Raw genomic sequence first — 27,071 nt, forward strand, 5'->3', positions numbered from 1 at the left:
GGGCGGGGGGCGCGGGGCAGGTCTGGGGATGGAAAGGTCGCGGGGCCTGAGTGCCGGAGCTCGCTTCCCGGCCCCTGGCAGCACCCCGCTTCTCCCAGAGAGCTCCTTTGCAAGGAGAGTCGCTTAGGGACAGCGAGGAGGAAGGGAGGGGTCTGGGGCCCACCGAGGGTGGGCACCCAGTAATGCCCAGAGTGGCGATGGCTGGTAAGGGAAAAAACAAAACAAAACAAAAAACAGTAGGGGCGGGATCGGGCCGTAGGGCGCCCCCACGGCCAAGTTCGCCCCCTGTCTGCACGCCGCTGAGTCAGGCCCGCGGCCTTTGGGGCCCCTACAGCTTAGGGTGTGTCTTCTGCACTATCTCATTTCTTTCTGGAGTCATTTGCTAGGGAGACATGCAGAATATTTTCTAAGACATAGTTTTTACATTGTAAAGGAATATGGCAACACCACAAAAGGTGTGGGGGATAGAGAAAAGAAAATTTCACCCACAAACCCATCACCTAGTTATAACTATTAAAATTTCGGTCTACTCCCTTAAGGTTTTTCATTCATTTAAAAGCAAGTTTTACATACTGTGATCAAAAGCATGTATTATCTGAATCTTTTTGTTTCTCAACATCGTCTCTTACATGTTCTTATTTGCCATTTTATTTGCTGGCCTTTTATCTATTTTTAATGGCTGCACAATATTCCATTGAGGGGTTATGATGTAATTTTTTTTAAACCACTAGCCTGAAAAATGACCTTTCCACAACTGTTGTGAGGCAGTACACCCTCTCTCTGAGACCTCAACTTGCTTGTGGCCCCTTTAAGACCTGATTTCTAATTTGGGATCACCACTTGTCTTCCTGCCAGACCCTTGCTCTTTCTCTGTGTTCCTCTCATCGCCTCCTCTTTATGACACATTCCATCAAGAGCTGCAGTGTGAATGTTCATGGTTTAAGTCTTCAGTGGGCTGTAAGATCTACACTAAAAGGGCACCATTAGTTTCTATAATATTTCATCTGAAAGCATTTGTTGAAGTATTTGGTGACTTGAATAAAGTATAGAAAGGACAGAATCTTTAAAACAGTATATTCAAGGGTGCAAGATAACGTGTTATAAAATGTAGCATGGAACAGCATGGTCATTCTGGTGGATTGAGATTATCTGCAAAGCCTTTCAAGAACATGAATGTTTTTAGTTGGGTCTTGCAGGGCATAATAATAATAAAAACAACAATTGAGATTTGAGTGCCTATTATACACTAGGCATGGTACCGAGGACTTTACAAATAGTATATTATTTGCTTTAAATCTCACAATCACTTGGCAGTATAGGTTTTATGATCTCCATTTTACAGATAGTGACTGTCTAGGGACAGTGGCTGTCTAGAGAGATCAAACAGCTTTCTAAAGATCACACAGCTAGTACGTGAAGAAACTGAGAAAATGGGTCAATTCTGACACTTATGGTATCCCAGACTCACATTCATTCATTCTGAATTTGTTCGTGTTAGGCACTATATATAAGCAGAGTGGGTCTTGGTTTTCTGGGTGGTCAGAGTCTGTAAGTGGAGTCACATCAATACAAAAATTTCCTTACACTGGGATGAGAGGTGAGCTGGGGTGTCATAAGAACACTTGAATTGGCACCTAACACAGGCTTCCGGGAGGATGTGAAATATAAATGAGTTTCAAAGTAACTGCATGAGCTGACCAAGGTGGGTGTGGAGAGAAGACTGGCCCAGAGAGTGTGTTTACACACAGTATGTGTGTCATCCTGGACACATAGTACATGTGCCATCCCGGAGTGTACAGGACTGAGTATATTCTGAGAACTGCAGGTCAGTCACTATTAGAGTTGAAGCACAAAATAGGACAAGGGATCATATTGAAGGAGTTGTATATGGTGGGATGTCATGCTTAGATTATAGAAAGATCCCTGGCTGCATTGTTGAAAGTGCATCCTCAAGATGCGGGCACAAAATAGAGCAATGTGGAGCAAGACTAGAAGCAAGATCATGGCATAGGAGATATTTGTACTAATACTGTGAAGTAGATCATGATGCTATTCCTTGAGATAGGACTTGGTCTTCTGCACTTCTGGTTAAGGGTGGGTGGACTGGAACTCTACGTGTGTGCATGTGAAGGCTTTTACAAGAGTGATGCATGATGAATACTTGTGTTAAAGATGGGCTGGAATGACCCAGAGCGCACTGCTGAAGCAGAGGAGTGTGGCCAGGAGAAGACACACTCATCTCCCCCAAATTAGTATTTTTTTGCAATTTAATAAACTAGGCTTTCAAGTCAGACAAATCTGGATCAGAATCCATGTTCTGAATATGGGTCTTTGGATAACTTACTAAAGCGTTCTGAGTCTCTGTTTCCTTATATACAAAATGGAAATACTTATAATCCCTAATTTATTGGATTATTTGGAGGATTAAATGAATTCAAGTACACAGTACAATGTCTGATAGTACATAGAAAATGTTCTGCCCGTGGCTGAGGTTATCTGTATCACCACCATCGTCACCATCATCCTGGTGAATTTACCATGGCCCAGAGACTCACTGCCAGCACTTTGGGTTCAGAAACTTGATCTGGCAGCATACACAGGGGCCCCTTCCTTGGGAGCAGTTTGGGAGTAAGCAAACTCAAATACTAAACTATATTTCAATGAGTTTAATAGCTGATGAAGGAATCAGAATTCACAAATTCACAAAACTAGGTCACTCTTGCCCTATAGACAGAACAATGTGGGGAGCCAAATTATAATCAGGAGGCTGCGTGCAAAGAGTTGGAGTAAATTCATTGAACAAATATGCTTCTTGCTCCATGTTAGGTTTGCTCCAGGTGAGGTTAGCTTTCCATCATGAGTAAGACAGGCCAGCCAGGGTAAGGTTAATGGCAATCAGGTGAAGGCAAAGTGTGCTTTCATCCTGGAGATAGCTTGCTGGTTGTCCTGGGCTACCCCAACTCTGCTGCTCCTGACTCTATCCACTGTAAACACAGCCTTGGTGGGTACTGGTTTATGTCTGTCAGAGTGACTTTTCTTCCATGATTCCATGACTGATTAATATAGTCTTTAGATGTGCTTATTATTCTTTACTGGGTTCACAGCCATATTTTGCTGGCCTAGAAGATTTTTTGTTTCTTTATAGTGATTTCTCATTTCTCTGCCTTGATCCTTTAAATGCTGGTTTCAGTTTAACTTTTAAAAGACAATTTTATTCTCCCCCTTTTCCAAATTTTTGGCAAGTTTCTGTCTTACAGTCCCATTGCTGGCTCTAAGTCAGATGTAGAAAAGCATGTTTAGCACATAAATGCATTTTTAAGCTCTTTAAATGTAGATTTGTTGGAAGAAACTCAAAAACTTTTTCAGGTATTAGCAGCTTTGCCAGGAAACTAGATGTTATTTGAAGAAAATATGGATGAGTTGTCTCTTCATATTTATGAGTAAGTTGAGAAGTAAGTTTTAGAACTGGATCAACTTCTTAAGATTTTCATTTTGCATCCAGATAGTTATGGAAAATCCCACTGATAGTTACTGTGGAATGATTAGGATTTTCCAGACTCTCTTTTCCCTGAGATGATGGAAAAGATTAAACAACTTTACAAGCTTCAGATAAGACAAGCCTGAAAAGAGAATGGGGAATATTAGTAATTGATACTGTTTTGTTTTCTGATTCCAGCTGTCTTTTCTGACTTCTTGGTTAGATTCACAAGTATTTGTTTGAAAGACTGAAGGAAAAATAGGAAGAAGATTGTTTTCATATTTCAGGCAGCATGTTGAACTTTATGGGGGAAACAACGTAGATACTGAATGAACCCTTTCAGGCCACCAGTAACTTACTATTCCCCCTTACCAAACAGTGGCTTGGGTGTTGGAATCGATGAAGCTACTAATATAGAGTGAGCAGAGAGGCATATAAGGATATGCATGGAGTAATATCTATTCAATTCTACATATTTTACAAGGGAATTTTATTTGTAAAAGATGAAAAATATGTCACAAATGGACAAGTGGATTCTTACTCAAGTTCTGATTAATTCATGTCTGTCTCAATTTTCCCAGAGTTTATTCTTCCTTGGGGGACATAATACCATTTAGCTTCTTTCTTGAAGAACACAATAGCACTGAGGTTCTCTCTCTCTCTCATCTATCTACCTCTATCTATCTATCTATCTATCTATCTATCTATCTATCTATCTATCTATCTACCTACCTACTTACCTACCTACCTACCTACCTATCTATTTCTCTTGACAGAGAACCAGACTACTGAAGTGGAGAGAGCAGGGACATTTATGTTATATAGTCTAAAACATAGCTTCTAATCTTGGTTTCACCTCAGTGAGGTCCTCAACTTCTCAGAATCTCAGTGTTGTTCATCTTTTAATTTAATTTTAATCATGCCTACACTGTTGGTTCTAAATAAGTTTTAGGCCTTCTTTCTTAAAAGTTAGGTACAGATGAGATTAAATGATAGCCTGAAAGCACCAATTGTACTTTTATTATATCAGGCTGATTCACTGTTTCTACCATAGTGCAGCAAACCTGACACAGCTTCTAAAATATTTTTCAACTTGTCTTTTTCTATAGATAAATTTAAGCATCTTTTTCTTCCTTATATTTTTTTTGCTAAAGCCTGTGATCATCAGAGGAGAAAAAGAAGAGACTACCTTGAAATGCTCTGGGCCCAAACTCAAAAAGCTCTCCTTTCCATGGAGCCTCCTACCATACTAAGAATTGACTAGGATTGCTTACAGGAGTGTTGGTTCAAGCATCTGCTGTGGACAGTTAGTTCCAGGGCTGATATCACACTAGATAACTTCAATAGTCACTTGTGTTTGGGAATATAGATAAGAGCTCTTTTCAAATACATAATTGTATTTTATTTTGAAACCTATATCACACTTTCAGAAACACTTCAATATAATGCAAAGAATTTTGTTCCTATGAACCATTTGAGAGTTGCCAACCTGATAGTCCCATGGTCCCTAATACTTCAGTGTGTATTTCTTACAGACAAGGACATTCTCTTGCATTACTTCAACACAACCATAAAAATAAGGAAATTAACATTAGTTTAGACTATCTGAAATTCAGGTGTCATTCATATTTTTCCAGTTGTCCTTTGTATGTTCTTTCTAGCAAAAAGAAAAAAAAAAGATTACATTCAGGCATTGCATTTAGATGTTGTCTCTCTCTCTCTCTCTCTCTCTCTCTTCCTGTCTGGGATAATTCCTAGGTCTTTCTTGCACTTTTAAAGATTACAAGCCTGTTATTTTATGTAATGTTCCTCTATTTTGGTTTGTCTGATGTTTTCTCATAGTTAGAATCAAGTTATTCACCTTTGGCAGGAATATCAGAGAGAATACTCTGTTCTAATTGTATCCTGATGTTCACATTTATCTCTGGCAGGTTTCTTTACTGTGAAATGATCCACTTTTCCTTTGTAATTAATAAGTATTGTAAAGGAGATATGTTAGTTTTAATTTTAATTTTTTTTTTTTTTTTTTTAGTCAAAGTCTCACTCTGTCACCCAGGCTGGAGTGCAGTGGCACACTCACAGCCACCGCAGCCTTGACCTGCTGGGCTCAGGCGATCCTTCCACTTCAGCCTTTCAATTAGCTGGAACCACAAGTGTCTACTACCATGCCTGGTTAATATTTTTTTTTTTTATTTATTGTAGAGACAAGGTCTCACCATGTTGTCCAGCTTGGTCCCGAACCCCTGGACTCAGGCAATCTCTCACCTCAGCCTCCCAAAGTGCTGGGATTACAAGCTTGAGCCACTGCACATGGCTAGGGAGATATTTTAAAGCCATGTACATTCCATTCTTCATTGAAATTTTAATTTATTCATTTATTTATAGCAATAAGTTCTCAAATATTCTCATTTTATTCCATTTGCCTTCGTTGTCTATCTTGTTGTTCATATTGCCTAGGTTTGTTTGGTAGAAGCCTCTTTGAGTTGGTTTCTATGTTCTTTTGGCAAGTCTTCTTATTCTTTTAGTCACTTCTTGCTTTTTGGCGCAAGATCTTCCAAGACCATATATACTTTCCCTGTCCCAGCCCTGGAATAAACCGTTTTTCAGGAAGCCCAGGTTAGTTTTATTGGAGAATAATATTTGGAAGTCAGGATCTATGTTTTAGTTGTACTTACTGTTATTGGGTGGCTTCCAGGTCCTCTTGTGGACAAAGCAAGGGGCTATGGGTTTGAATAACATACAAACACACACACACACACCACACACACACACACACACACACACTCACTCACTCACTCACACACACACAGAGAGAGATGTTCATATATACATACATGCACACTCATACACACACCTATACACCTGTGCATCTATGTTTATTTCTAAACCACTATTCTAATAATGAAGATAACTAAATTGATACTCCTGTTCTAATCCAATACCACATGATTCATTCTAGTTTTCTCCTTATATTTTGCAACTCCCTTCTCAGACAGAAAACTGGGTGGCAACATTTAGTTGCAGTAGGTAACCAATTGTGCACTTGTTAGGATGTCTCCTTCACACACGGATTTCCTCCTCATCTCATATGGGCTCTACACCCAGGCCAGCCCATGGAGAAGGTTATATTTCTTGGTTCTACCTAATGGCTTTAATCTAAATTGTTCAACAAGAGGAACAGGATGGTCAGGTTACTTTTTTTAAAATGTATATTTGTTTTATTTAAGTTTCTCGGCAGATCCCCAAAGGGTGTTTGTGTCGTTGGAGGGGATAGATTAGTATAAAATATTCAGTGAATCAATTTCATCACATATCCTGTTTTGCATGGATTGGACTTTCATTTTAATAAACCATGACTTTCTGAATTTCAGGAGAATAACCCCTCCTTTGTCCTTTACTTCCTCCTTTTGGTCTTCTATGGCTGGAGCTAGCATTTTGTTTTATTAGCTCAGGGGAATCTGTCTGCTTGTGGCCTTCCGATCTTCAAAGAATAAACCATACTGACTTGGTAATACTGAGTTTTTCTTTAAGAAAGAGATTTTCTTGGAAGCACATAAAGTTTGCTTTAAAAACTTGATTCAGTGTGTCTATAAACCCTGGACATCAAAGGGTTGAAGCTGGGACGGGAGGGAGAAGCAGGCAGTGAGGAAGGAGGTGGGGAGAAAGAAATATCAAAGAAGAAAGCCCAGGAGAGTAAGGAGGCTGGTGGGGTGTGAGACTAATTTATAAAAGGAAGCCAGAGGTGGTCACCATACTGCTCTGAAAACATCTTGACTTTCTCCAGTAACCTTGAGCTGTTTCTCTGTGCTGACCTTAAGCATGGTGGTCAGGGGCAAAGTGCCCAAAGATCTGAAAATATTCCACCAATTAGTGGTTTGTTTTTCCTGGAATAAATATGATAGTCTTATATTTCACCAATTCCAGTAAAAACTTCTATTTTCCCCCTTTATAATTTCTTTTATTTTGCCCATCTTTAAAGAAAAAAAATATCTTCTTTTGATCTTACTTGCTGAAACCTTATTCTCTTCTTCTATTTAAAGATAATCTCATGCTATGCCAATTTCTGCCTTCCCATACACTTATGGGCACTGTCCAATCAATTTTTATCACCGCAACTCTATCGAGAATGCTCTGGTCAAAAGCAATAAGCTCCATGCTACTCATCAACTAACTTTTATCAATCCTCATTTTACTGTTGGTCATTTCCTTCATCTTATATACTTTCTTCACTTGGCTTTCAGGATATCAGCCTTGTGGTTTCCCTTCTTCTCCCTTATTTCCTTTCTTCTCTGCTGCTTTTCTTTCTGTCCTCTGGATCATTAATGGTGGACTATCCCAGGGCTCGGGCTTGTCATGCCTTTTCAGTCTATATCCAATCTCTTGGTGACCTCATCCAGGTTATGGCTTTAGATGCCATCTCTAAACAGGGGACTCCCACATGGATATCCCCAGCCCTGACAACTCCCCTGAGCTCTACCCTCACCTATCCAACTGCTTGGTTGAGTTCTTCACTTGGATCTCTAACAGTCATCTCAAACTCATCCCTTCCATAGCTTAATGCCTCCCTGCAAACAAGCAAACACCAAGCCAACCAAACAAACAGAACTTACTCCTCCTGCAGTTTTCTGTATCTCAGCTAATAGCAACTCCAGTCACTCAGTATAAAACCCTAGGAAGTTTTAACCTTTATTTCTCCTTCTCTGACTTGCCAAAAATAAGCAAATCCTACTCACTCTAATTTCAGTATATACAGAATTTGACCTTACCTCCACCATTATTCTGGCCCAAACCATTATCATCTCTTAGCTAGATGTTTATAATGGCCTTCTAACATGTCTCCCCATTTTTCCCTTCCCTGCTTTAGTCTCTTCCCAACATACTAATTCAAGGAACTTTTTTTAATGCTGTGTCTTGACACACCTCTGCTCAAGACACAGGTGCCTGTCTGTCTCTCTGAGTCAATATCCTTACTCTGAGAGCAAATGTCCTAATGAGAGCTTAAAGACCCACACTGATTCCTCTAGCACTTGTATCAGTTATTCTCTCTGCCTAAAAAACTTTTTTCCTAAAAAACTGCATTGCCCACTCCCAAATTAGACTGCATCTCTTCTCAACATTGTCAGTCCCCACCTTCTGCTTTATATGTTCAAGGTACTTATGACCACTTTACACACTATTTCGTATTTTTTTCAGTTTGCTCCCTTTTCTCTCCCACTTTCCCTTATTCACAGTAAGGCTCCATGAGGTCACTGGTTCGTATATGGTTGTTGTTCTATCTCCTACCCCTTTTCTGATGCAGCATTGTCAGCTACAGGTGAAATATAATTTCTAAGGAGTATATATGGCACCACAAATCCCCAGAATTATTGGCATGGCATCCAGGAGCAGCCATGGTGAACACAAGGTCTTCCAATGTTGCTTGAAAATATTTACAGGGAGGACTGGTGAGCCACTCCATGTGCATCGACTGTGAAGCTTCCAAAACAATCTCCTCAAGTTCCTTACTGAGACAATTCTTAGATCTTCCAGATTGTTAGGCCTATTGACTGGAGTGTCTCACCAAGATGTTGATGAATCCAGATGTCCAAGTTGAAAAATGCAAAAGAAGCCGGGCTCCATGGCTCAGCCTCTAATCCTGCACCTTTGGGAGGCTGAAGTGAGTGGATTGCCTGAGCCCACGGGTTCAAGACCCACCTGGGCAGCGAGACCTCATCTCTACAATAAATTTTAAAAAAATCAGCCGGGTGTGGTAGCGCATGCCTGTAATTCCGGCTACTTAGAAGGCTGAGGTGGAAGGATCACCGGAGCCCAGCAGTTCGAGGCTGCGGTGGCCGGGAGTGGCCACTGCACTCCAGTCTGGGTGACAGAGTGAGACTCCAACTCAAAAAAAAAAAAAAAAAAAGAAAAAAGAAAAATGCAAAAGATGCCCAGGCTACCCTGCTATCTGAGCTGGCTGAAGTCAAAGGAAGCAGCACCTGCTTCAGATCCCTAGGACAGCGCTTGGCAGAGACCCTGGTTGAAGTGGGAGGCAGAGGCAGCAAATACAGAGAAAGCATAAAAAGATGCTTTTCAGAAGAAACAGAGCAGGACAATTCTACCAGCCCACACCCTTGGAAGCAAAGGATGCAGAAAAGGCTTAATGTCTGTTGAAATGTCATGTCGGGTGCTGTGTCTTGGCTTGGCTTAAGTGTTTCCTGTGGGTGTGGGAGTCCTACATTTTACAATCCCTTTGCCTGTCCTTTTTGTCACTCATTCAGGATTCTCCTCCTGATCAAGTCCCAGATATGGCCTGGCTTACAATTGGGACCCCAGAGGAGCCACACTCATGAGATCTCAGCTCTCCAGTTAGAAAATGATGCTTGGTGGCTGGACTCGGTGACTCAGCCTGTAATCCCAGCACTTCGGGGGGCTGAGGCGAATGGATTGCCTGAGCCCGCAGGTTAGAGACCAGTCTGGGTAAATTGGAAAGACCTCATCTCTCCAAATAAAAAATAATTAGTAGGGTGTGGTAGCACACCTGCAGTTCCAGCTACTTGGAAGGCTGAGGCAGAAGGATTGCTGGAGCCCAGCTGGTCGACTCTGGGGTGGCCTCATGGCACTCCAACGTGGGCGCTGGGGTGGCCTCATGGCACTCCAACGTGGGCAATGGAGTGAGACTCCAACTCAGAGAGAGAGAGAGAGAGAGAGAGAGAGAGAGAGAGAGAGAGAGAGACAGAGAGAGAGAGAGAGAGAGAGAAAGAAAGAGAAAGAAAGCAAGCTTGGGAATGCACTTTTCTGACATCAGTTGCTTTAACATAAGACACATTTATCTGGGTCTCAGTATGTTGAAAAGAATTTAAAGTGTTTTGGTGGTTTGTAGTCACTTGTTTCCATCAAGCGGAATCAATTCTCTAAAAGGTCAGTTTCTCCACTTGCTAAAACACACAGAAGAATTTTTGTAGTGAGTGCATGTGTGTGTTTGTGTGTGTGTGTGTGTGCGCGTGCGCGGATACAAACTTTTAAGGAGCTTTGCCACAAGGTCTTCTACAAAAAATATAATAAACCCTTTTACTCCTTGTATTGTTCACTGCAATTTATTTTATATCAATTTTCTTATTTACCTAAGTCATTTATTTTCAATCATGTTTAAGTCAGCTAGAGAACTTATTACTTTTCTTCAGAGAAGGTACTGGGGTGGATTTTGAATGTCTGAGGCTTTCTTCTTATTGCCATTTAAATAATGATTGGGGGGGTGTATATGTATAGAACTTGGGTAAAAATAGTCCTTTGCTTTAAAAAAGGTATAGCATATAGAGCTCTAGAAGGAAAGTCTGACAACACCAAACTCATTTTGGCTTCATTTTAATAATTTTTTTCTGGCCTAATTTTTGTAGGTTACTTCTTTTATCCATGAACTTTATTAAAATCTGTAGGCTATGTCTTTTTCTAGAGAAATCTTTATCTATTTCTAGAGGTTTGATACTCTGTCTTCTCTTTGTTCCTTATAGAATTTGTCTCTGCTTACCCATTTTGATTCTCTTACATCTGTCCTCCAAATATCTTATCTTTTCTTCAGCCTTTTCAACACATTTTATGTTCTTCCCCCCCATGAGTTCTGGAATAATACTTTCTAAGTTATCGCTTCTGTTTTTTTGTTTGTTGTTCCCCCATTGTCAACCTGCTTTACACTGCCACTACCGTATTTTTTATTTTTTAAAATTATATTTATTGTTTATTTGTTGATTTGAGATGGGGGGGTCTCACTATATTGCCTAGGTTGGCCTAGAACTACTGAACTCAAGCAATTTTCCCATCTCAGCCTCTTGAGTAGATGGGACTACATGCCTATGCCACTGCCCCCAATTTATTTTTTTATTTTGATAACTATATTTTTTATCAGAAAGCTATTCTTGTTGTCACACATTATTCCTTTTATTATAGGCACAGTCTATCTTAAATCCCAGTGAAAATAGAAAATAAAATGTATATCTTAGATTCATTAAATGTTAGCTGGAAGGGTATGCATGAGTTTATATTTCAGTAAGGTGGGATTTGATATCTTTCTGCTGAAAAGCATCATACTGACTATGCTCTCTCTTCTATACCTTTCTTAGAATACCTCCTGATAGTTAGTTCTAGAAACCACCATGCACCATAGTCATATGGGTATCTCTGTACTAATGAGGCTGTTTCTTTTAGTGGTGGTGAAACAAAAGTCAGCCTGAACCATTGTATCATGAAAATTTTAAAAAATTATCTCTCATCAAATAAAAAACGATATGCCTACACATTGCCAATTTTCATTCATATATATATTTTTTGAAAACAGCTCCTCAGTTTCTCAAGCACTCTTTTCATCTTTGGAACTAGAATCTAAGTCATGGAAGGCCATCCCCTTACAACTTCTTAAATGGCACACCTAATTATCCTTTATTTTTGCTTTTCTTTGGGTTGCATTCTAAGTAATTTAATATTCTCTTTGCTATATATGATTGGCAGCAGTGTGCACAATGAGTTTGTGTCTAGTACAACAACTTTGAAATGGTGTATTTTCTTTTTTATGTCTCATAATTCCTGTAGGGTGTAACTCAAACTTAGTATATGCCAGCATGGCAAGTGGCCACAGTTCAGTTCTTCCTCCTGAGAGTCAGATGGCCAGCATGCATTACTAATCTATTGTAGTGCTTATTAAACAAATCCAAAGTTTGTCTAACTTCTTCCATAAAAGCCAAAGTCCTTTTGTAATTACAATATAACATTTGTCCACTCCCATTTCTGTAATTTAATATATCTTGGGTGGTCAAGTAGTTCTACATGGATGGGAAGAATCACTTCTTCCCCCTGTGGAGAGAGGGAAAGGGCATGGTGTTAGAGAATTAGAATAAGTTGGGTAGAAAGCAGACTTTAAGTTCAATGATGGCTTTAGCATTTACTACTAAGTTATGCTCTGAGCCTCATATTTTCTCATCTGTTAAAAAAATGCTAATATGTTCAACCAGCTGAACTTGCCAATCTGTAACCTTTGCTTTAGATGTTTTCTTTTTTTCTGACTATTCCAAATTAAGACAGAAAAGCAAAAGCAATTGCTTCTTTACTATTAAGGCAGTGACTGGTCAAGCTTACCTATACCAGGCCAGGCTCTAGTATTTTGGGTTCTAGGATTGTCAAATTCTTGAGCAATGCGCATTCTGAAAGAGACATCTTTCAAATGGGTGTCGTAAGGAATTGAATAGATAATATTTGTAAAGGAATGGTTTTAATTTATTTTGTTAAGGATACTTACAGCTATAACATAAGGATGTTTGTTGTTTACTACAGAATTCTTGTGATACATGTTCTTAGGATTGTCTCAACAGTTTCATCAAGGCCCCACACTCGAGTCCATCCATTTTCTCTGACATTCTTAGAATAATGGCTCATAGTTGCAAGATTATATGCTGACATGTTGCCTCATGGTTTCAAGACGGCCGGCTCTGCTCCAGCATTATGTCCTTAATCAACTACATTCATAGACACAAAATGAAATAGAGTGGAACTGGGACTGTTGTCTTCTTTTTTGAGAGAGAGAAATCTCCAGAAGATTATCTCTCCATTCAGACTTTCCTTTAGATCTCCAAGGCCAGAATCAGTTATATCTCTGCTCCAAGGAAGACTAAGTACATGAGTACAGTCAGCCCTACATCTCCATGGGTTCTGCATTCATTGATTCAGTCAATAGCAGATGGAAAATATTTTTTTAAAAATTATAATACAACAATAAAAAACAATAGAGTACCACAACTATTTATATAGTATTTACATCATACTAGGAATTATAAATAATTTAGAGATTATTTAAAGCAAATAGAGAATTTGTGTAGAATATGCAAACACAACACCATTTTTTATAAAAGACTTGAGTGTCTGTGGATTTTGGCATCTACAGGAGTTCTGCACCAATCCCCTATGGATACTGTGGGACAACAGTATATGATTTTCTCAGCCTCCATATTGAGAGGCAAGTAAAGGAGAAAAAGTACAAATGCCTGCTAGGTTTTCTATGAAGGAGTCCACCACAGTACTCAGTAATGTTCTTTGCTTTTCTCCATTCCACCTAGATGAATTAGCCCTTCTTTGTCACATAGTAGATCAAATATTATTAAATGATTAGCTTTCCTATTAAATGTTAAGTGGTGATTGTAAACACAAATATGATCAGATTTTCCTATCATAGCTATGATGCCTTGCATTTTTATAACAGTTTTATAGCCATTATCTCAAATATTGATAATAATGCTATAATACTCAACATTTTGATGTTCATTTCAATATGAGAAATAGGGAGATTAAATAGTAATCTTATCAATAGTAAATAGTAAATTGGGAACCTTAGTTTTTTGACCTAAGTTTTTTTTAACAATATCTTTTACATTATCTGTAAACCCTATGCTGAAGTAAGAAAACAAGAAAAAGTTTTCCCTCTCCTTCTCCTAGTCTGGTAAACGTTCAGTGCCTTTTCTAATGCAGATAAATTAATGAAGCTCCACATCCAGTTAAAAGTTCCAGTGGTATTTTGTAGGGGAAACAGTGACTAATATCTTAACAAAATACAAAATAGGAATTTTTTTATCCAACAATTCCATATATACATTTCTAATAGGGATATAAACATGAAAAGGCAAAATGTTTTACATCCAATTCATGTTCAGCATTATTAATATAAACATAACTGTGAAAATAATCTAAGTGGTCATGAGTTGGAAACTAGTGAAGAAAATTGTGATATATATGTACAAGGGAAATGTGAATCTGTTAAAATTATTGTAAAGCAATCTCACTTATGAATGTTTATGTAATACTTAATTAAAAATTTCTAAATAGCAAACTAAGCCAATAGCATATTTAAAAAAAATAATACATTGTGATCAAGTGACATTTATTTCAGGAATGCAAGGATGGTTCAATTTTAGGAAATTCATAAACAGCTACAGAAATAATCATGTGATCGTAACCTTAGTCTGGCAGAAAGGTACTTGATAAAATTCAACAAATGTTCCCAATACAAAGGATTTAATAGGAATTGATGGATGCTTCTTTAACATAATACAATTTGTTTAGTTCTTAATCTACTTGCTGTTGAAACCATAGGTCTTTTCCAACTGAACTCAGAAAGAAGACAAGGATGCTCATTATTTCCATTCTATTTAATATTATGTTGGATTTATTGGCCAAAATAATCAGAGAAGAGAAGATAGAGAACTGAAAAAGAAGAGATAAAAGTCATCTCTATCAATGATATGGATGCAGTGTACCTGAAAAACACAAAATACCTAAAAATAAAACTAGTTCAGACAAAGAAAATTCTGTAAGGTGACTATGTATAAAATTAACATGAAAAATAAATAGTCTTTATATATAAAACAATAGCTTTCTAGAATTACAATGGAAAAGTTCTCATTTAAATCACCAATAACAGCAACAACAACAAAACATAAGCTACTTTGGAATAAATTTGAAGGATATGTGCAAACCTGTATAGGAAAAATTTTAAACACTCCTGAAATATACAAAAAGATACAAAATGAGATTTGAAAAAAAATTAACACATTTTATTTGGAATGATGGGATGACCCAACAGCACAAAGATATCAATTCTTCTCTTTTTAGTCATTAATTTTAACTCTGTCCCAATTAAAATACAAACAAGATTGGGGTTTTCTTTTTTGAAGTAAGAAAGTTTATTCTAAAGTTAAATTTAAAAAACCCAGGATATCTAGGAAAACTCTGGAAAGGAAGGGCATAGTAGGAGGACTAGTAAATTTGACCCTATATTGAAACATGCTAGCAAGTCTCTGTAATTAAAACAATGTGATACTGTTGCATGAATAGGCAATTCAATGGAGGAAAGCAGAGAGTCCTGATAAATCCCCATACATCTGGAAATTAGGTATATGAGAAGAGTGATATATCAAATCACTGGGAAAAGGATGGGGTTTTTGATTATTAGTAACAGAACCACCGGGAAAAGATAACATTGGATCCATATCTCACACCACACATAAAAATAAATTTGTGGGAAAACATAGGTATATTCTTTTATAATCTGAAAGTAGAAAAGTTTTTCCAGGTAAGAATCTAGAAACAATAAAAGGAATTGACTTTAAAAACATAAAATGCTTTGCAATGTAGAAAAAATTAAAGTCCATAAATGGCATGAGAAAAATAGCTGCAATTTATATCAGATACAAAGGGCTAATTAATTAACAGACTATGGAAAATTGGGGAAAAAAGTCGTGATTTGCAGAAAAATGAACAGCCAGTTCATAGCAAAATAGTCAGGTGGTGCTTAAACATATCAAAATTTGCTCAACTAACTATAATGAGTGAAGGCAACTTAAATTAAACTTCTCTTTGGAAGGGTAGTGACTGGGAACGGGCACAAGAGGGGGTTTCCGAGGTGACTTAACCTTGACCTGGGTTCCCTTTGAAAAATTTCTCAAGCTCTACACTTTAGATTTATGCAATCTATTACAGGAGGTAGCTTTTAAAAGTTTGCAGTAAAATTGAATTAAAACACAAAAATAAAAAATATAAACTTTATTTCTCAACATAAGCTCCATCTGGTTCACAACATTTTTATAAGTAATGATACCAGCCATTTAGTACATCCCTAAAAACTCAGCATCCTGGGAATTTAACCATGCCAATACAGTCTTTATATTACTAACTGAAGAAAAGTCAGTTCTCTTTAAAGACTTTAAGATTAGGAAGCAAAAATAAGTCAGAGGGAGCCAGATCAGAACTGTATGGTGAATTTCTGATGGTTTCCTATTAAAACTCTCACAAAATTGCCCTTGTTGGTAAGAAGAATTAGAAAGTGCATTGTCATGGTTGAGAAGGACTCTCTGGTGAAAATTTCCTGAGTGTTTTTCTGCCAAAGCTTTGACTTACTTTCTCAAAACACTCTCATTATAAACAGATGTTGTTGTTCTTTGGCCCTCCAGAAAGTCAACTATCAAAATGTCTTGAGCATCCCAAAAAACTATTGCCCTGACCTTTGCTCTTGACCAGTCTGCTTTTACTTAGAGGTGGACCACTTCCACCTCTTGGTAACCACGGTTTTGATTGTGCTTTGTCTTCAGGATCATACTGGTAAAGCTGTTTTACTTTCTGTTACAATTCAGGATCTTGATCCCACTTATTCAAAATTTCCATTGAAAGCTCTGCTTTTCTTTGCAGCTGATCTGGGAGCAACAGTTTGGGCACTCATCGAGTAGAAAGTTTTCTCAACTTTAATTTTGCAGTCAAAATTGTGTAAGCAGAACCAAATAAGACATCTATGGTGTTGGGGCTACTGTTTCTGCTGTTAATCATTGTTCCTCTTCAATTAGGTCATGGCTAAGATTATTTTTCCCCTCAAAATTTGATATGGATATTTTGCCATTGTGGACTTCATCTTCAATATCAACTCCTCCCTTCTTAAAATGAATCATCCATTTGTAAACTTCTGACTTCTTTGGGACATTGTCCCATAAACTTTCATACAGTAACAGAAATTTCATCATTCTTCCATCTAAGCTTTACCATAAATTGGATATTTGTTCTTGCTTCAATTTTAGCAGAATCCATGTTGCTATTATAGGGACTCTTTTCAAACTGATGTCTAGTCCTTCTTAGTGCCTGAAACTAGATCATGGTCATACATGCTATAAAAAGTTAGAGTTATCTTGGTACAAAAAAAATATAAAACCATGCAGACTTTTTCATAATTCACATTTTCCATGAACTTTTTGAATACCGCCCATATGGATGTTATAAAAAAATTTACAAAAAATTCTAATAATCAGATGCTATGTCTTAACTCTCAGATTAGCACAAATTCAAATTTGCCATACTATGTTGGCAAGACAATAAAAAAACAGGTAACCTAATATATTGCTGATAGGAGTGCAAAATAATAAAACCCTATGGAAAGAAATGAGGTACTATTTAACAAAATCACAAATGCTTTTACCTTTTGACCTAGTGATTTCACATCTAGTAATTTACTCTTATATGCGCCTCCTAGAGAGCATAAATACAAAGTTATTTATTGTGGCATTTAAAAGGAATGGAAATAATCCAATATACATTGGTAGGAAACTGGCTTAAATAAACAATGGCTTTTACACACAATAAACTTATATGACCATAAAAAAAGAATAAACACAGACAGCCTCTATATATTAGTAGGGAGTGGGAAAAGCAAGGTACATTTTGCTTGCTTTTTTTGATACGAAGAGGGGGAAATAATAATTTGTCTATGTATTTGCTTATTTTGTCAAAAAACATGCAGGAAAAATAAAATTAAAGAACTTGAAAAGTATTATTCATAAGGAGCGTGAGGAATGGAGAGGAGATAGAGATGGAAGGAGACTTCCCTCAATATGCCTTTTTATATCATTATGAGTTTTGAAACATGAACTTTCTATGCATTTAAATAATAAAATTAAGTCAAAGCAGGAAAGTTTAAAACCCATGAATTGAGAAAAAGGGAAAACACATGAACCTAATGATTTATCAATGTGAAAACATAACTACACAGAGTACAGCCATATTCTAAGTGAATTTTAACACAGTACTGACACTAAATCCTAGTGAGTTGTATTCTGAGGACAAGAGGAGCTGCAACAAAATTTTAAACTTCACTCAGCAATTGTGTTATTTATAATAGCTTTGAAAAAATCATTTCAACATTATTGTAGGATAAAGCAAATAAATAAGTTTGCTGATGTTTTTGGAAACACGGTTTTGCTTTAAGAGAAAAGATATCTAAATTAAAATCTTAAATGGTAGGGGAAAAACATAAAATGCTAACTTTAAATTATAAACAGCAATATAAGTCATGCCCCCCAAAATAGGAAGCTCTGGCCACTAAAAAACTTCAAAGTAATGGCATCTCAATGACAATGAACACATCTTCTGCCCTGATGCCCGTTCCTCTAAATTGTTTCCCTGATAAACATAAGGAATTCTTCTTAGAGAAATTCTTATTTCAGATCTTGGGGAAGGAAAGTCCAAGGTGAGCCTAGGATACCATGTGTAACAGAAAGTCAGAACTCTAAGACTAATGGGGTAATGTCAAGAACCACAGACACCAGTTGGAAGGGTCTCCCACTGACCAAACTCAGGACTATTTGAGCACTAAAAGGAATAATGACTTCATTTTTCATACATTGAATAAATAAAAACCCATAAGCCCAGAGTGATACTCAATAGATTAAGGTAGATGAGGTAGATTAGATAGATATCTAAAATTACTAGGTGACAGTTACTGAGTAATAGGATATTCCCACCATCACAAGGTGTTACTCACCAGTTACTTACCAATTGAAAAAGGAAACACTCTTAAAACAGAGACATCTGAAGTCACTATATAACTTGATGATCAGAGTTAGTGGCATTAACATGGGAAGACTCAGCCTTTCACCAGCTCTACCTGGAACTCAGGGGAAAAAAAAAGTAGTGGGAAGACACATCACCCATCTTTGGATGTGATATAGCCCGAAGTACACAGCCTCGCCAATATGTTCTTCCCAAACTTCTTTAACCCAGATCAAATCAAGCCTTTAGATCTCATGTCCAGTTTATAGAAGTGACAGGAGGATCAAGTTAATTGACACCACTAGGAAATTACCAGAGTAATCCAGAATGTGGAATATCTGCAGACTTGGAATCTTCAAAGAGTCAGTGTCATGCCAGGAAAAACAAAAAAAAGTAGAAACACGATTCCAAGTTTTCAACAGAGACATAACCAATTATAATGCTTGAACCTTAATTAGATTCTGATTTGAAAAAACAGCTTTAAAATATATTTTGGGGAACACTTGAATATGGAGCAGATATTAGCTGGTGTAATGAATTTTAATTTCTTAGATGTGATAATAGAATTGTGGCCATGTGGCAAAATGTTTTCTTGTTTTTAGGAAATATTTAGCAAACAGATAAAGCAAATATGGCAATCTATAGAGAATTGTTGAGTCTAGGTAGTAGATATAAAGATGATCCTTGTAATAGTTCTACAAATCTTCTCATGTTTAAAGTATTTCAAAGTAAAAAATTTGGAAAAATTATTTTATAGATTTTTTTCACTTGAAAGATTAGCAATGATATATTGTTAAATTTAAAATGCTGGTTTAAAAAGCAAATAATATTTATTTATTTTTGTAAAATGTGTATAGTACACATTTGAAAAATTAAGGTAATACTTGTACATTCATGTTCATAGAAACATTACTCGCCGGGCTCGGTGGCTCAGCCTGTAATCCCGCGCCTTTGAGAGGCTGAGGTGAATGGATTGCCTGAGCCCGCGGGTTCGAGTCCCGCCTGGGCAGCGAGACCTCATTTTTACAATAAATCAAAAAATCAGCCGGGTGTGGTAGCGCATGCCTGTAGTTCCGGCTACTTGGAAGGCTGAGGCGGAAGGATAGCCAGAGCCCAGCAGGTCGAGGCTGCGGTGGCCGGAAGCGGCCACTGCACTCCACTCTGGGCGACAGAGTGAGACTCCAACTCAAAAAAAAAAAGAAAAAAAAAAGAAACATTACTCATAATAGCCAAAAGGTAGAAACAACCCTAGCATCCCTAAATGGATTAATTAATAAACAAATATGAATATACTTGCAGTGGAATATTATTCAGCCTTAGAAAGGAAGGAGATTTTGACACATGTTACAACATGGATGAACCTTGAGGACATTATGTTGACTGAAGTAAGCCAGTCACTAAGGACAAATATTGAATGAGTTCATTTATATGAGATATCTAGAATAGGAGAACTCCTAAAGACAAATAGTAAAATGGTGACTGTCTGGGGTTTAGAGGGAGGGAGGAATGAGGTTTTATTGTTTAAGAGTAGAGTGTTTCAATTTTGCAAGAGAGTCCTGGAGACTGGATGTACAAAAATGTGAATGTATTTAACATCACTGAATTGTACATTAAAAATGCTAAAGATGGTAAATGTCATGTGTTTTATCACAATTAAAAAATAAAAAAATTAAATATAAAAATCAATATGCACATAAAGGTATATTTAGAAGGATATGTATCCAGACACATGCACAGAGTTGTTTTTTTCTGTAAGTTAGACTTTCTGGGCAGTTTTTACTTCCCTTTCCATTTCTGAGTTGTATGATTTTTTTTTTTACATTGAACACCAATCAGTGTTTTTTTTTTTTTTTTAAAGAAATCTTTTTCAAAAGAAATAAATCTTTTACAGGTTTTCAGTGTTTTGAAACACATTGGGATGGTATAATGCTTGAATCTTCATTAGAATCTATTTTGAAAAAAAGTAGTTTAAAAATATATTTGGGGGAAGAATTGAATATGGAGTTGATATTAGCTGGAATTAGGAAATGAATTTTAATTTTTTAGATGTGATAATAAAATTGCAGCCAAGTGGCAAAAAGTTTCTTGTTTTTAGGAAATATTTAGCATAAAGATAAAGCAAATATCCTTTAGGAAAATGAATTTTCAGGAAGCAATAGAAGTTGTCAATGCAGCCTGAGAAATTTGTTAAAAACAACAACAAAAATCCTTTGTTTTACATGGTGAGAAGCAAAAACAGACTGCTGGTCCCTTCTTTGTGTTGTGGTTGCCATGGAGAATTTGACCTTATGAGTCTTGGACCTGGCCTGCCCAGCCTGTCCTTGCTCACAGCTGAGGCCCTGCAGCAGCAGAGTCTTTGTGGGAAGGCTCCCCTCCCCCTCCCAGGGAGCTGTGCTGTGCTTGGTGCCTGGTCAGCAAGGGGGTAAAGTTTGTCTGCTGTTGTTGATCAGGACGAGTGTGCCTGCCTTTCCTGCAAACTTATGCCATCACCTCATCTTGCTTGACTGTGCCCCAGGGGTGTGGTTTGTGCCTCTCACCCTCACAGCTACCTTCATGTCACAGACAGGCTTTGATCTGACTTTGATCTAAGTTTCTGTCAAAGTCTGCAAATTACTATTACTTGCTATTACTTGCACAGCATCTTCACGCTGAAGACTTGTTTCAACATTGACTGCTCTCTGCATTTGGACCTTTGGTCCCTATCAGGCTTCAGGCCATGTATCCTATTTTTGATGGGGAAACTTACAACCTAACTATTAATGTGTTCACATCAACAATCAAGCCGCCACAGCATCATTAAAATCTTCTTTTCTAAAATCTGTCATGGAACTGTACTGACCTTTATATCCACATGGGATTTTGAAAAACAAATTATACAGTTCTGTTTTGTTTCCCATTAAATTGTTTTTAGTTTTCTGTAAGGCACAGTCAACCTAACCTCAATCTCAGATGATGCTTACTTAAAAAAAAAATTAAATATTTTGAAAACATAGAAAAGTACAGAGAACACCAAAACAAACACCTGTGTTCAGACCACCCAGATTTAACAAATGTTAACATTTTGTTGGAATTATTGTTCCAGGTCTAGAATTATCATTTTAAAATTAAGGTTTGCATCTGTGTATTGGTAGACTGACCTTAGGGAAACAATGAAACTATTTGAGTTCCTTTTCTGCTGTTCCCTGCCCTTCTGTTGCAGGTGACTGGCATCGGTGGCCTTTGATCCCACAGAGGGCCATGCTGTGCTTTTCTCAGAACAACTGTGCTGGAAGCTGTTTCCCAGGGTGCTGTGCGAAGCCCTGGAGTCCTCGACTCTGTCACAAATGAGTCCTGGTCCTGACTAGCACAAAAAGTTGCAAGCCAAAAAAGGAAGGTTTAACCAGGCTCAGTGGCTCAGCCTGTAATCCCAGCACTTTGAGAGGACAAGGCAAGTGGATTGTCCGAGCCCGCAGGTTCAAGATCAGCCCGGGACTCTTGGCGAGACCTTGTCTCTACGATTAAAAAAAAAAATTAACTGGGTGTGGTAGAGCGTGCCTGTAGTTCTAGCTACTTGGAAGGCTGAGGCAGAAGGATCGCCTGAGCCCAGCAGGTCGACGCTAGGGTATGCCACAGCACTTCAGACCGAGCGACAGAGTGAGACTCCAAATCAAAAAAAAAAAAAAAAAAAAAGGGAAGGTTTATTGTTAGAATAAAAGGAAGCTTATATAGCTCTGTAAGGTGGGGGTTACACTCAATGTACCCAGGAAATCAACAGCTGTTGGAGTCTTAGTTTGCTAGTGCTTCTCTCTGCCTCATTCTTATGCAGTTCATATGTTGGAAAGTGGCCTCCCCTGGCTTCTGAGTTTACATATGATATGTTCAGCCATGTAAATGGGCTATACCTCATAGCCTTGGTGTATAGTAGGCTTACTGACAGCACTACATCAAGTAACTATGGGCGTATACTGAATGGAGGACATGAACCCACTGGACCCGATGATCCAAGCCCCTGTGCCTCACTGCCTCGACTGTCTATCAGTCATGAGTAAAGAGCTTTGTTGAACTCAGCTGCATTGAGCACTGGATCTCCCCACACACCCCGTGGGAACTGAGACAAGCAAGGACAAAAGAGTCTAACGTTTGTGTAAGTGCATTCCGTGATGTTTACACAATAACCAAATCATCTAAGGAAGAATTTCTCAGAATGTATCTTTGTCATTAAGTAACTTACAACTGTATTTTGACCATACAGACAGTAATCATGTATACTATTTTTTCTGAAGAAAATAATTTAAAGCTCTAACTTGGACTGGAGAGCACATGTCCCCCCGGGAGTCTCCTTTAGTGGACTGAATCCCCCAAAACACAGATGATTTTCTGACTATCTTAATTGGCTTATGAAAGGCCACCTCTCTAGGTGGTATGAATTCACTTTCTGAGGTCAGAGCTGCAAGGCCCACTCTGTTTCACCAGCACCTGTGGCCTCAGGTTTGGATTGACAGTGAAACACATGGAAACACAGCAAGCTTCACCCAACACCAAGATGGGTTAGCTTTAAAGAAGATGCAGGACTGGCAACCACATTACATGAATGGAAACTCCCGGCACAGCCTCAAAATAACTCCTTGTCAATCCCCATGAAGAGTATGCACGTGGTCACAAGAAGAGGCCAAATGCGTGGAGACAAACTCAGCTTAGGGAAGCCATTTGTTCAGGGGTCCCTCTCAGCTTTTGCTCTTGCTTGCCTCAGCCCCAACAGGGTACTTGGAGAAGACCCATGTTCAGTGCAGTTGAGTTCAACAAAGTCATTTACTCATGACTGACAGACAATCAAGGCAGTGTGGCACAAGTGCCTGGTTCATCTAGTCCTCAGTGGGTTTTTGTCCTACGTTCAGTATACCCTCATAATTCCTTGACGTAGTGCTAAAAGAAAAACACCCAAATCAAGGGTCAAATCCTTTTTTGTTTCTGTGACTAAATGAAAGATCACAAACCAGTAGTCAAGCCAGGGCCATGTTTTCCCCATATTTGTATTCTAGGCATAGGGTCTGGCATGTAATAGGTCCTCAGTAAAAATTTGCCCAGTGAATATTCAGTTTTGACCTCTGAATTTTAAATATTTCATATTCAGTTTTTTTTTTCATGTGTCTGGTGTTTATAAATGTAAATAAGCACCTAGCAAGTGCAATTTTATTTTTCTATTTTAAAAGTGATATCTGTCAAAGGACTTTATGCTGTTAAAAGGCACAATGATTGTAACATAAAGTCCTAAACTATTTTCTTTTCATCTCTCTTTCAGATTATTTGAGTATATTCTGCTCTATAAGGATGGAGTGATGTTTCAGATTGAACAAACCACCAAGCAGTGCTCAAAGATGACCCTGACAGAGCCCTGGGATCCTCTCGACATTCCTCAGAACTCCACCTTTGAAGACCAGTACTCCATCGGAGGGCCCCAGGAGCAGATCACTGTCCAGGAGTGGTCAGACAGAAGAGCAGCAAGATCCTGTAGGAATTACAGGAAGGATTTGAACTTTGTATCCAGATGTATGATAGGGAAAAAAAAGGTTTAAGTTTATTAGGGAAGGTGGTTATTATGGAAGCTTATAAGCTTAGTTAAGTTAAGGCCCCTATTTAAGTCTCCACATTGCTTTGCTAATTATGTGACAATGGGATCCTAAGCTTTGTATTTGAAATACTTCAGTTTCTAGTACCTGTAACTTTCTGCCACTTTGGTTCCTATGGACTTAGTCTTAGTTTGGACTTTTTGTGATCACCCTCAGGTCTGTGACATGGAAGGCTTTTGTCAAAGGCACACATTTGAATCGGATACCTTCTTCCATCATATCACTTCCTAAAGTTGCAGTGATCAAAACTATTATTATTCTGTGTGTTGAACCAGGCTATTTTTATGTGGAGTTATTCTCTGCTGCCAATATACCCACCCCAAGACTATTTTAAACACACAGGCATTCATGCTGTGTAACACAGTATGGCTGCTTCTCAAAAAATTCAACATAGAATTACCATAGGATCCAGCAATTTCACTTCTGGATATATGACCCAAAGAATTGAAGGTAGGGCCTCAGAGTTCACATGCTCACAGAAGCATTATTCACAATAGCCAGAGGGTGGAAATAACCCAAATGCCCATCAGCAGATAAATGGATAAACAAAATGTCACACACATACACACATACACATCACACACACACACACACACACACACACACACACACACACACACACACACACACACACTGGAAAGTTATTCAGCCTTAAAACGGAAGGAAACTCTGTTGCATGCTATAACATGAATAAAACTTGAGGTTAATAAGTCAAAAGAAATAAATCAGTCACAAAAGGAAGGAGGTGGTGACCAGGACTGGGGGGGAGAGGGAAATGGAGTTAGTGTTTTGTGGGTACAGAATTTCAGTTTGGGAAGGTGAAAAAGTTCTGGAGATGGATGGTGATGGTTGTACAACAACAGGAATGTATTCAATGACATCAAACATTTGAAAATGGTTATAATTGCACATTGTATGTTGTGTACATTTTACCACAATAAAAAAAGCAAGCATTTTGCCTATCTTCTCTATTAAAAAGTCAACTTTTTTTCTTTTCTAGATGAAACCTGGATTGGTGTCTATACAGTCAAGGATTGTTATCCTGTCCAGGAAATCTTTACCAAAAACTACAGTGTGATACTGTCCACACGATTTTTTGACATCCAGTTGGGCATTAAAGACCCCACAGTGTTTACCCCTCCAAGCACTTGCCAGATGGCCCAGCTGGAGAAGATGATTGAGGACTGCTCCTGGTGAACCTGTACACACAGAAGTGATGATGTTGGACCTCAGCTGCCAGTGGCCCCGGATGCAGACAGATTTGAGACTGCTTGGGATGAGAATCTTCATTGGAGAGAAATATATTTTTAGGATGCAAGGTTTTTTGCTATGTCTGATCTTGATTACTCAAGCTATGTTTACAGAAGAAAATTAGATGGAGAGGATGTGATAAAATGAGCTGACTAGGTGGCACTTATGAACACTGTAAATATTTCCAACACCTATCTGGGCCTGGGTTTTCTGTGTGTGCAGGTAGATATGCAGTTCAGTGCCACACAAAAACGAGAAGTCAGGAGGAACAATTTACCTTGGCAGGGGACAGTATTTACTACTGACATTGTTCAAAATTGTGAGTGAGAAAAAGAAGAATGATTTTGATCAGTTTCATTATTAATTTCTAAGTTCCCTATGGACAATGCCCCTTCTATTGCTGCGCCGGGGTGGAGACTGCTACCACTGACCCCTTACACCACCCTGCCCCTGTGCTCCCATGGTCATTGACGAAATGAACTCTTAAAATCCCTTCTGGATCCAAGAGGTTTATGGCATGACCAATTGGTATAAATATTTTTTAAGGAAATGAAAGACTATACTACAAAGTAATTATTTCTCTAAAGAGACATTTTAAGCAAAAGGGTTTGGAAAATTCTAATGTCTGCATCTGGTTAAGCACACGCCCTGTTTCATTCCTTTTTTCTATGCAAGAGTATTGATGTATGTGCTGAATCTTCATAGACCTGTCAATAGGCCGGCAATGTTCTAAAGTAGCACTGAACTGGGAGTCAGGAGACTAGAATTCCCTTGTACTCTAACTCCTTGGGTTACTAAATGCACTAGGCTTGTCCTCACCTTGGCCTTCCTGGGACAGTTTCACAACCTTTTTGTCTATCTGACTCCTCTGCTCCTCCCTCCCTGTTCACCTCACTCATGAGAGCTGCTCCCAAGCCTGGATGATTTGCACCCTGATGCTTGAGCATGCATTTTCACAGTACTTATTACATTGAGTGATATTTTCCTGCTACCTGGACACTATCATCCACTATCCCAACTATGAGCTCCTTGAGTACGGGTACAGTGTACTGTTTACTATTATATCCCTATCACCAAAAAAGTGCCTGGCACATAGTCAGTGCCCAAAACATTTGTAAAGAATGCAAGCATCTCTGGGTCCTTGGTTTCTTCATCTGTCAAATGGGGTTGCGTTTGTCAATCAATAGGGAGAATAAAATTCACCATTCTAAATTCTTCTACTATTTAATCTGCCCATCTATCTTCTTTAGCTACCAAGAGTAACATCTGTGTTTCACTGAAAACAATCTGTTTTGCTCACAATTTATGCTATTTCAATAAAGAAATTGAATTGCATTTCAGAGCATTCTTTGATATGTTTGCTTTTGTGAAATATATACTCGTTTATAATGGAATTAAAATCTTTCTCTAATAAA

General features: G+C 38.2%; 1 protein-coding gene across 1 annotated transcript in view; it reads left to right on the forward strand.

Annotated features, from left to right (window-relative positions):
- Positions 1-27,071, forward strand: part of EPDR1 (ependymin related 1) — a 27,597-nt gene extending 526 nt beyond the window's left edge. The window contains 5 exon segments of the mRNA XM_008052903.2: positions 1,724-1,747; positions 3,335-3,395; positions 4,649-4,671; positions 24,072-24,286; positions 25,406-27,071. Of these exon segments, the coding sequence (XP_008051094.1) occupies positions 1,724-1,747; positions 3,335-3,395; positions 4,649-4,671; positions 24,072-24,286; positions 25,406-25,602 (520 nt within the window). The 3' untranslated portion in view covers positions 25,603-27,071.

Source organism: Carlito syrichta, unplaced genomic scaffold (genome assembly GCF_000164805.1).
Source record: "Carlito syrichta isolate Samal-C Ts95f unplaced genomic scaffold, Tarsius_syrichta-2.0.1 Scaffold287654, whole genome shotgun sequence".
Taxonomy (NCBI): domain Eukaryota; kingdom Metazoa; phylum Chordata; class Mammalia; order Primates; family Tarsiidae; genus Carlito; species Carlito syrichta.